Here is an 11,125-nt window from a genome sequence, read left to right as displayed (position 1 = left end):
GGGTCAATTTGGCCAGGGGCTTATCAATTTGATTGTTCAGCTCAAAGAACCAGGTTTTGGTTTCATTGACTTTTCTCTCTTTTTATTTTCCTGTTTTCTGTTTAGTTTATTTCTGCTATTTATTATTTGCTTTTTTCTGCATAATTTGGATATTTGCTCTTTTTCTAGTTTCTTAAGGTGGAAGCTTAGGTCATTTAATTTGAAATTTTTGAACAAACTTTTGTGTCTAAGTTCATGAGGGATATTGGTCTGTGGTTTCCTTACAGTGAATATCTTTGTGTTTTTTTAAATTTATTTTTATTATTTATTTTTGACTGCGTTGGGTCTTGCTGCACACGGATTTTCTCTAGAAGCGGTGAGCGTGGGCTACTCTTTGTTGTGGTGCACGGGCTTCTCATTGTGGTGGCTTCTCTTGTGGAGCACAGGCTCTAGGTATGCAGGCTTCAGTAGTTGTAGCATGGGGGCTCAGTAGTTGTGGCTGACGGGTTTACTTGCTCCGAGGCATGTGGAATCTTCCCAGACCAGGGCTTGAACCTGTGTTCCCTACATTGGTAGGCAGATTATTAACCACTGTGCCACCAGGGAAGTCCAGTGTCTTTGGTTTTTGTATCAGGGTAATGCTGGCCTCAGGGAATGAGTTGGGAAGTGTTTCTTTCTCTTCCATTTGCGAGAACAGTTTGCAGGGGGGAAGAAATTTTCCTCTTCTGGGTTCTTCTCATTGGTCTAATAATCTGATGACAGAAGACAGATTAACGTGAGAAAAACAAATTTAATTTTGTACATATGGAAGTCCTATAAGTATAGGATCTAAGAATTGACCAAAGCAGGCTGTTTATATACCTTTTTAGACAAAGAATCAGTAATTTATGAAGATTTGAGAAAGAAAGGGGTTTTTGCTTGGGCTAGCAAGTTAATGAAGAAGTAACAAAGTTTGTTTATGCAGCTTTCTCAGCCTTAAATTCCCTATCTCCAGGGATCATGATGCCTCCCCATGGGAGCTTTGTTTCCTGCTTTCAGGGGAGCAGAGTGTTCTTCTTGTACCAGCTGATTCTCAAGTAACTTTTTTTTTTTGTAAAATTTTGTTTATTCATTTATTTTTGGCTGCATTGGGTCTTCGTTGCTGCTCACAGGCTTTCTCTAGTTGCAGTGAGCAGGGCTACTCTTCGTTGCGGTGCGTGGGCTTCTTATTGTGGTGGCTTCTCTTGTTGCGGAGCACGGGCTCTAGGTGCACGGCTTCAGTAGTTGTGGCATGCGGGCTCAGTAGTTGTGGCTCATGGGCTCTAGAGTGCAGGCTCAGTAGTTGTGGCACACGGGCTTAGTTGCTCTGCGGCATGTGGGATCTTCCCAGACCGGGGCTTGAACCCGTGCTCCCTGCATTGGCAGGCAGATTCTTAACCACTGCACCACCAGGGAGGTCCCTCAAGTAACTTTAATTCAAAGTAATCAATATGCCACCAGTATATTTTGGGGTGGCCTGCCCTGAGCTCCATCAAGTTTTATAGGTCATTGATTTTATGCCTTTATACACATACATGTTACCCTCTGAGTCCTATTTTAGCTGCATCCCACAAATTTTGATATGTCATGTTTTCATTTTTATTCCATTCAAAATACTTTCTAATTTCCCTTGTTATTCATTTCTAAATATTTGGGGATTTTTCAGATACCTTTGTGTTACTGGATTTGTAATTTAGTTCAAATATTTAGAAAACATATTTTGTATTATTTGAATATGTTGTGTTAATCAAGACCTTTATTAAGAAGTGCTTGGGGGAAAAGAAGAAAAAAAAGTGCGTGGGGAATTCTCTGGCAGTCCAGTGATTAGTACTCCACACTTCCACTGCAGGGGCACAGGTTTGATCCCTGGTCAGGAAACTAAGATTCTGCGTGCCGAGTAGCATGGCCAAAAAAAAAAAAAAAGTGTTTGCAGTTTGTTGAGTTTTTGAAAATAGCAAGTTGTAAACTTTTAATACAAATTAAAAATGAGGTTCCTAAAAACTCAAGTTGCCCAGATATGAAACAATTTAGGAACCTTTAAATATATATTGAGAAAAGCCAGGCTTTAAGAAAAACCAGGTTTGTCATTATCCAAAAGAGATGTCTTTAAGTAAAAGCCCATGCTGCATAGATAATGCAGATGGTGCTAGTGATCTGGCCAAGCACTTAAGATCTTCAGCTTCCATCTTTTGTTCATTTCTTTTTATTTATTTATTTATTTATTTATGGCTGTGTTGGGTCTTGGTTGCTCCGCGTGGACTTTCTCTAGTTGTGGCGAGCGGCGGCTGCTCTTCATTGAGGTGTGCAGGCTTCTCATTGCGGTGTCTTCTCTTGTGGAGCACAGGCTCTAGGCATGCAGGCTTCAGTAGTTGTGGCATGTGGGCTTCAGCAGTTGTGGCTCACGGGCTCTAGAGCGCAGGCTTAGTAGTTTTGGCACATGAGCTTAGTTGCTCCGCAGCATGTGGGATCTTCCTGGATCAGGGATCGAACCCGTGTCCCCTTCATTGGCAGGCGGATTCTTAACCACAGCGCCACCAGGGAAGTCCTGTTTCATTTCTTATTGCTGCAATTTCATGTTCATTCTTGTTGGATGACTAAACCAGATGTCGGTAGAGATGGTTAGTGGGCTTTTACCCAGCCCACCCTGCTCACTCAGTTTATCCCAGTCTGCCTTCAAGTGCTGCTACACCACTTCACAACAATATATCAATACCTCCATTTCCCCCTTCTTGGCCTTTATGCTATTGAGTTGTTTTTTTTAAAATAAAGTTATTTATTTATTTATTTTTGGCTGTGTTGGGTCTTCGTTGCTGCGCGCAGGCTTTCTCTAGTTGTGACGAGTGGGGGATTCTCTTCGTTGCGGTGCGTGGCCTTCTCATTGCGGTAGCTTCTCTTGTTTCGGGGCTCGGGCTCTAGGGGCGTGGGCTTCAGTAGTTGTGGCATGCGGGCTCAAAAGTTGTGGCTTGCGGGCTCTAGAGTGCAGGCTCAGTAGTTGTGGCGCACGGGCTTAGTTGCTCTGCGGCGTGTGGGATCCTCTTGGACCAGGGCTTGAACCCGTGTCCCCTGCATTGGCAGGCGGATTCTTTTTTTTTTTTTTTTGCGGTACGCGGGCCTCTCACTGTTGTGGCCTCTCCCGTTGCGGAGCACAGGCTCCGGACGCACAGGCTCAGTGGCCATGGCCCATGGGCCCAGCCGCTCCGCGGCATGTGGGATCTTCCTGGACCGGGGCACGAACCTGTGTCCCCTGCATCGGCTGGCGGACTCTCAACCACTGCTCCACCAGGGAAGTCTTATGCTATTGTTTGTTGTATGTTACTTCTATATGAGTTGTAAACCCCACAATAATAAATCTTTATTTTTGCTTTATTGTTCAATTATTTTTTTTTCAGTTTTTAACTTTATAGCATTACCTTAAACGTGTAAAGAGTTAATCTTATCACACTACACATGGCTGAATTTATTAAAGATAAAAATCACAAATGAGGGCTTCCCTGGTGGCGCAGTGGTTGAGAGTCCGCCTGCCGATGCAGGGGACACGGGTTCGTGCCCCAGTCCGGGAAGATCCCACATGCCGCGGAGCGTCTGGGCCCCGTGAGCCATGGCCGCTGAGCCTGCGCATCCGGAGCCTGTGCTCCGCAACAGGAGAGGCCACAACAGTAAGAGGCCCGCGTACCACAAAAAGAAAAAAAAAAAATCACAAATGAGTGACACAGTTACTTGCTACATATTCTTCCCATTACAACGGACAGGTTCATTAATCATACAGTGTATTTTATTATTAGAAGCTATAAAGGAGATTAAATCTCTAGTAATTTTTCTCCTTCTCTTTGATTAGTGTGTTGTTTCAGTGTGCACATAAAATATAGTGTTAGTCACCAAGAGTCTCATGAGACTTTCGTTTTTCCAGTAAGAATATCTTTGTTTATTTGCAATGTAAAAATTCCCTATACCATTCTCTAGATCATGCATCATTTTCCATTTATTTGGTCATCAGATCAGGTAAAAAGTCTGTGTGCACCAATTTGCAGAAGTGGTCATCCAGAAGTAAGTGCTGGGCTCAATTATATTTTTAAAATATGGTATAAAGTCTTTTATATTTGCCCACATATTTAGCAGTTTTGTCATTCTTCAGTCCAATTTTGCAGTTACAATTTTCCATCTAGTATGATTTTCCTTCTTCCTGGAGAAATTCCTTTACCATTTTTTTTTTGTAGTGGTGACTACTACTCTCAGCTAATGATTAATTCTCTCAGCTTTTGAATGCCTGAAAACGTCTTCATTTTGCCTTTTATTTTAGTTCTGTTGAGGTATAATTGACAAAGTATTCACTGAAAGTGTATAATTTGACAAGGTTTAATATTTATTAACATCTTGATTATCCATGAAATCATCACCTCAATCAAGATAATGAACATATGCATCACCCCCCACAATTACCTGGTACCCCTTTGTAAATCCTCCCTTCTGCCTCACCCCCTTTCCCTCCCCCACTAATCCACATTTCTGTATTTTCTAGGATTTTATATGAATGGGATCATTGAGTTAATTTGTTGTTGTTTGGATTCTTTCACTCACTATAATTATTTTGAGATTCACCCATGTTGTTGCAACACAGTTCATTTTTATTGCTGAGTATCTCCTTTTTTGTGTGTGGTAAACTACACATGACAAAAGTTACCATTTTAACCATTTTTAAGTGTATAATTCAGTAGCATTAAGTACATTTACATGCTGTATAACCATCAGCACTATTTCCAGAACTTTTTCATCATTCTCAAATGTTCTTAGTATATAATCTGCTGGGGAGTTTTTCTTTTTTAGTTTTTATACAATTTTTTTAAATAAATTTATTTATTGATTTACTTATGGCTGTGTTGGGTCTTCGTTGCTGTGCACGGGCTTTCTGTCATTGGGGTGAGCCGGGGCTACTCTTCGTTGAGGTGCGCGGGCTTCTCATTGTTGTGGCTTCTCTTGTTGCGGAGCATGGGCTCTAGGCACATGGGCTCAGTAGTTGTGGCTCGCGGGCTCTAGAGCGCAGGCTCAGTGGTTGTAGTGCACTGGGCTTAGTTGTTCCGCGGCATGTGGGATCTTCCCAGACCAGGGCTTGAACCCATGTCCCCTGCATTGGCAGGCAGATTCTTAACCACTGTGCCACCAGGGAAAGCCCTTTTATACAATTTTTAAAGTACACTTTTCATTTATAGTTACTACAAACTATTTATAATCAGTTGTTAATCTCATCCAGTGTGTTTTTCATTTCAGACATTGTCTTTTTTTATCATTAGCAATTTGAGTTAGGTCTTTTTTATATCAAACATGTCTCTCCTTATCATGCTCATTTTTTCCTCTACTTTCCTGAGCATGTAGATATATAATAGTTATTTTAATGTCCTTGTTTACTAATTCTATCATCTGTCATTTCTGGGTCTGTTTTTATTGATTGCTTTTTCTCTTCATATGGTAATATTGTCTGACTTTTCTAGGTTTTATTTTTTAATTTTCTGGTGTATATGGTAAGTTTAGATTGGATACCAGACATGAATTTTACATTATTGGGTGTTAGATTTTTTTGGCTGTTCTTTCAACTGTTTCTAGGCTTTTGGGAGGTTGCTATTAGTATACCTGGGAACAATTTGATCCTTTTGAGGCTTGCTTTTCAGCTTTCTTAAGTGGATTCAGACCAGCCTTTAGGGTTGGCCTCACTTGGCCCCACTACTGAGGACTCCACCCAGTGCTCTGTGAGTTAGGATGTCTTTCTGCCATGGCAGGTGTGAGCTCAGGGGTCCCTCCCCACCTGTGCTGAGCAGCCCACAGTGGGGACTCGGGACCCCCCTGCTGATCTCCCTGAGTTCTCTCCATGCAGCTGTCTCTCCTCCAGATAGAAAGCCAGCACCAGGCTTTCTAGCTGCCTTGACCTCTCTCAACACAGGATTCTCTCTGCTCACCTCAGGGAGATCCCTGGGTTTCTCCTCTCTCAGCTGCAGCCTGGACGGTCCCCAGCAGCCTTCTGGGGCATCTGTAGGGCTTGCCTTGTTTCCGTGCTCTAAGGAATCACTTGCTGTCTTCTGCTGCCTATTGTCTAATGACTGAAAAGTGTTACTTCATGTTTTTTTTCTAAGCCATTGCTAATATCAGGTTGGTAAATACAGCCTTAGGTGGAAATAAAATGGCTTGACTGCTTATTTGTATAAATTTTTTAAATTAATTTATTTTATTTTTGGCTGCATTGGGTCTTTGTTGCTGCATGCAGGCTTTTCTCTAGTTGTGGCGAGCGGGGGCTGCTCTTCGTTGTGGTGTGTGGGCTTCTCATTGCGGTGGCCTCTCTTGTTGCGGAGCACGGGCTCTAGGTGCACGGGCTTCAGTAGTTGTGGCACACGGGCTCAGTAGTTGTGGCTCACGGGCTCTAGAGCACAGGCTCAGTAGTTGTGGCGCACGGGCTTAGTTGCTCCGCGGCATGTGGGATCTTCCCAGACCAGGGCTTGAACCCGTGTCCCCTGCATTGGCAGGTGGATTCTTAACCACTGCGCCACCAGGGAAGGCCTTGTAAAAATTTTTAACGTTTTTTATTGATTGCTGGGAAGATGTTTTATTTACTTGTTTATTTATTTATTTATTTGGTTATGCTGGGTCTTAGTTGTGGCAGGCAGGCTCCTTAGTGGCGGCTCGCCGGCTCCTTAGTTGTGGCAGGCGGGCTCCTTAGGTGTGGTATGCGAACTCTTAGTTGTGGCATGCATGTGGGTTCTAGTTCTCTGGCCAGGGATCAAACCCGGGCCCCCTGCATTGGGAGTGTGGAGTCTTAACTGCTGTGCCACCAGGGAAGTCTCGCTGGGAAGATGTTTATAATGGCTGTATGCCTTTTCACAGTTCAAGTGTGTCTCCATCCATGCTCAGACATAAAATGACCATTGGAAGCTCATGGAACAATAATGTCTGATAAGACGTTAAGAAACCAAAAGATTTTAGAGATATTAATTTAAGACGTTGGGTCTCATTTGCGTGCCACATAGTGACAACTGCCTTGAAGCTGAGGGGCCTCACGTGTATATTCTCGTTCCCAGCGTGAGTGCATCTCTATCCACGTGGGGCAGGCGGGGGTCCAGATCGGCAATGCCTGCTGGGAGCTCTACTGCCTTGAACATGGAATTCAGCCCGACGGCCAGATGCCAAGCGACAAAACCATCGGTGGTGGGGATGACTCGTTCAACACGTTCTTCAGTGAGACTGGGGCTGGCAAGCATGTGCCCAGAGCCGTGTTCGTGGACCTGGAGCCCACCGTGGTCGGTATGTACCCTTAGACTTAGAAGGGGAAGCACAGAACCTTTGCTGGGTTCCTCCAGATCAGAAGCCCGAGGTAGTTTCCAAGGGGAGCTGCCAGGAGAGAGCACCCTTCAGTGGCGGCCACCCAGGAGAGAACAGAATGTCACCTTGGAGCCCGTGAGACCCAGGCCACAGAGGGCGCCCGGCAAAAGTCACGCTGATGTCTAGTATGTCAGGGCCATTTCAGCAACACCCCGGGTGTAGCTGTGGGTGTGAACAAAACATGCACGCGCAGAACCGCCTGTGCGGTGTGAGCATTCCCTTGCCTTTGGGAACTGGCCACACTGGCATTTGTTCCTCGGGTTGACTGGACCTTCCCGGAGCCATAAACAGCAGATGAGGCATGTGTATCACACGGAGACCTTTTCTGTGAGACGCTGACGCTGCTGGCCTGCGAGGCACAGCACGTGCCTGTAGAATTGAAGGTTTCCCCGGACCTGGCCATCCCGGTGAGTCAGCGACCGTCCTTAGAGTCTCGGGCACGCTGTCCTCTCTGCAGATGAAGTGCGCACGGGGACCTACAGGCAGCTCTTCCACCCGGAGCAGCTGATCACCGGGAAGGAGGACGCGGCCAATAACTACGCCAGAGGCCATTACACCATCGGCAAGGAGATCGTCGATCTGGTCCTGGACCGGATCCGCAAACTGGTGAGAAGGGCCCTGGGAAGGCCTCCTGGACAGGAGGGGAGGCCCGGGATCTCCCCGGGACATCACTTTGGCAAAACCCAGCAGAACCATGAGTGCAGGGTCTTCCTTTCCGGTGTGGCCGCAGTGCGTCCACGTCTGTAACTGCTAAGTGTGATGCGTGTTCCCTGTGGATGGGTTGAACCCGTATAGTGAACCTGCAGAGGAAGAGTGTGCCGTGACCGGGGCCTGTGGGGGCCCGTGGGGGTGGTGGCACGGCTCATGCGGGCGTGGCCTCACGGCCTCTGCTCTCCCGCAGGCGGACCTGTGCACGGGCCTGCAGGGCTTCCTCATCTTCCACAGCTTCGGGGGCGGCACCGGCTCGGGCTTTGCGTCTCTGCTCATGGAGCGGCTCTCGGTGGACTACGGCAAGAAGTCCAAGCTGGAGTTCGCCATCTACCCTGCCCCCCAGGTGTCTACAGCTGTGGTGGAGCCCTACAACTCCATCCTGACCACGCACACGACCCTGGAGCACTCGGACTGTGCCTTCATGGTGGACAACGAGGCCATCTATGACATCTGCCGGCGCAACCTGGACATCGAGCGGCCCACGTACACCAACCTTAACCGTCTGATCGGGCAGATCGTGTCCTCCATCACGGCCTCCCTGCGCTTTGACGGCGCCCTCAACGTGGACCTGACGGAGTTCCAGACCAACCTGGTGCCCTACCCCCGCATCCACTTCCCCCTGGCCACGTACGCCCCAGTCATCTCGGCCGAGAAGGCCTACCATGAGCAGCTGTCCGTGGCCGAGATCACCAACGCCTGCTTCGAGCCGGCCAACCAGATGGTCAAGTGTGACCCTCGCCACGGCAAGTACATGGCCTGCTGCATGCTGTACAGGGGGGACGTGGTCCCCAAAGACGTCAATGCGGCCATCGCCACCATCAAGACCAAGCGCACCATCCAGTTTGTGGACTGGTGCCCGACTGGGTTCAAGGTAGGCTGGGCGGTAGCGCGTGTTTATCTTCCGCCTGCGGCAGATCCTGGGACGGGGTGCTGCCCCTTTGTGGAGGGTACCCTGATGCAGGGAAGCCAGGCTGGGTCATGGATTAGTAAGTTGGGGGACAGTTCTCATTCCTTCACTGGTGTCTCTAGAACTTCCTTCCTGAGTCATCACGTGATACAGCTCTGTGAGTGTATTTTTTACAGAAATTATCTGGAGGAGTTCTTGGGTGGAAAACATAGATTGATTTAGAAATAAGGTGTTTTTTCTTATAGTAATTTTTCTTAGAATATAAATGTAGGAATTTTCTGGGCATTTTGGTAATTTATGGGGATATTTGAACTTGGGGCACTACTGTAAACTGACTGTTGTCTCTGAATTCCACTTGATTCCATCGGCATGTAAAAATTAACATCCAATTTAAGTGTCGTATGGAACGTTTGATTTACAGCACTGTCATGAATCCTTCTGTGGAGAAGTGGAGATTGGGGAGCCTATACAGTGTGTCCTGGGTTGTCCTTAGACTCATCTTGCTCCGACCTTCCACTGGACACAGGACAGAAACCTTGCTCCTTACTTGATTCCCAACCTTCCCTCTGGGAATGGAACTGTGCTTCCCTGAGCCCTGCTCTTAGGGCCTCCGCTGGCTCAGACCCTCGCTGCTGCGGTGGGTTCTTACCTAGGAGTCTGGGTTTCTTCCTCTGGTCCAGGGCTCAGCACAGCTGGCCGACCCATCACCTGGTTTTGTTAATGGTTTCATGTGAGCACAGCCGTCCCCACTCATTGGCTTATTGCTGTGGCAGCTCTTGTGCTGCAAAGACAGGGTTGAGTATCTGTGACAGAGCCCCTGTGGCTCAGCAGCCTAGAACGTGTGCTGTAGCCCCCTTGACAGACCCTGTATCTCCTGCCAAAACCTCTGGTCATGTGATCCCTGGTCTGAAGCTTGGACTGCCTCTCCCTTGGTCCCAGTGCTGGGACCTCGTTCCCTCCCTCTTACTAAGCGTTCATGTGGGCCGCGTCCATGGCAGTGGTCACACAGCGTCAGGGACCTCTGACAGTGTGCTTGTCACTCTGCTATGTGTACACTGTTTGTTGGGAAAGCAGGGGGTGTGACCTGCCCTCGTGATTCTGCCACAGTTGTGTTCTCTGAATCTGCCTGGGTGGAAAAGGCTCAGCTACAGACATTAATCCCTATCTTGTTGAACCCTCTGGAGAAAATAACATATGAAGAATCCCAAGCAGTGTCCCTTCTTAGAGGGAAGATAGTCCTATCACCTGGGTACCTATCACATGTCACAGTTGCTGGGACACAGCCCCTCCAGCAGCTTGGGTGTGAGCCAGGGTGGCAGGCTCTGGGGCTCCTCTTTCCTTGTCTGGAAACCAGAACCCTGCTTTCCTGGCACCTTGCCTGGCACACAGCTGGGCCCAGAGTACAGGGTGGCCCCAGCCTCCCCGGGTCACCAGTGGGCACCTCCATGCCTTCTGTTTCCACAAACGCAGCCACCATTCCTGGATTGACGGAAGCTTCACGCAGTGCCTTCTCCCCTTCTTTGGCAGGTGGGCATCAATTACCAGCCCCCCACGGTGGTCCCAGGGGGAGACCTGGCCAAGGTGCAGCGGGCCGTGTGCATGCTGAGCAACACCACGGCCATCGCCGAGGCCTGGGCCCGCCTGGACCACAAGTTCGACCTCATGTATGCCAAGCGTGCCTTTGTGCACTGGTATGTGGGGGAGGGCATGGAGGAGGGCGAGTTCTCGGAGGCCCGGGAGGACCTGGCAGCGTTGGAGAAAGATTACGAAGAGGTGGGCGTGGACTCGGTGGAAGCGGAGGCCGAGGAAGGGGAAGAGTACTGAACGGGAGGGAGCGGCTAGTGGCCCCCTGTACCCCGCCAACTGTCATGTTACAGATATTTACCTACAGTTTCTGAATTAAACCTCTGTCTCTTGTGCTCACCTGGAACACGCTCATCTGTCCACAGGAGCAGGGAGGACCCCTCTGCTGGGCCATGTGGACGGCTGTCCAGCTGCTTGGGCTGCGCTGCTGGGGTGGGTGGACCTACATCTGTAAGGAGCCTCTGCTTGTGTGACGTGACCCAAGGGCAAAAAGTCAGTGTTTCCAATCCAAGGTTTTAAAACAAACAGTTCTAGGAAAACTGAGTTAGGTTTTTCAATTGAATTTGC

The 11,125-nt window shown here is 48.1% G+C and overlaps 1 protein-coding gene across 1 annotated transcript; it reads left to right on the top strand.

Annotated features, from left to right (window-relative positions):
- Window positions 1-7,052: 7,052 nt before the first annotated feature.
- Window positions 7,053-10,798, top strand: LOC309970870 (tubulin alpha-3 chain; the record flags this gene model as incomplete). Its single annotated transcript, XM_082853557.1, has 4 exons — window positions 7,053-7,278; window positions 7,814-7,962; window positions 8,258-8,938; window positions 10,502-10,798. The coding sequence occupies exons 1-4, from the start codon at window positions 7,158-7,160 to the stop codon at window positions 10,796-10,798; spliced, it is 1,248 nt and encodes a 415-aa protein (XP_082709683.1). The 5' UTR covers window positions 7,053-7,157.
- Between the last annotated feature and the right edge of the window lie 327 nt (window positions 10,799-11,125).

Source organism: Leucopleurus acutus, assembly GCF_964270905.1.
Source record: "Leucopleurus acutus genome assembly, chromosome: 13".
NCBI classification, from domain to species: Eukaryota; Metazoa; Chordata; class Mammalia; order Artiodactyla; family Delphinidae; genus Leucopleurus; species Leucopleurus acutus.
The sequence above is the reverse complement of the archived record's forward strand: the minus strand, read 5'-3'. Positions and strand labels throughout refer to the sequence as shown.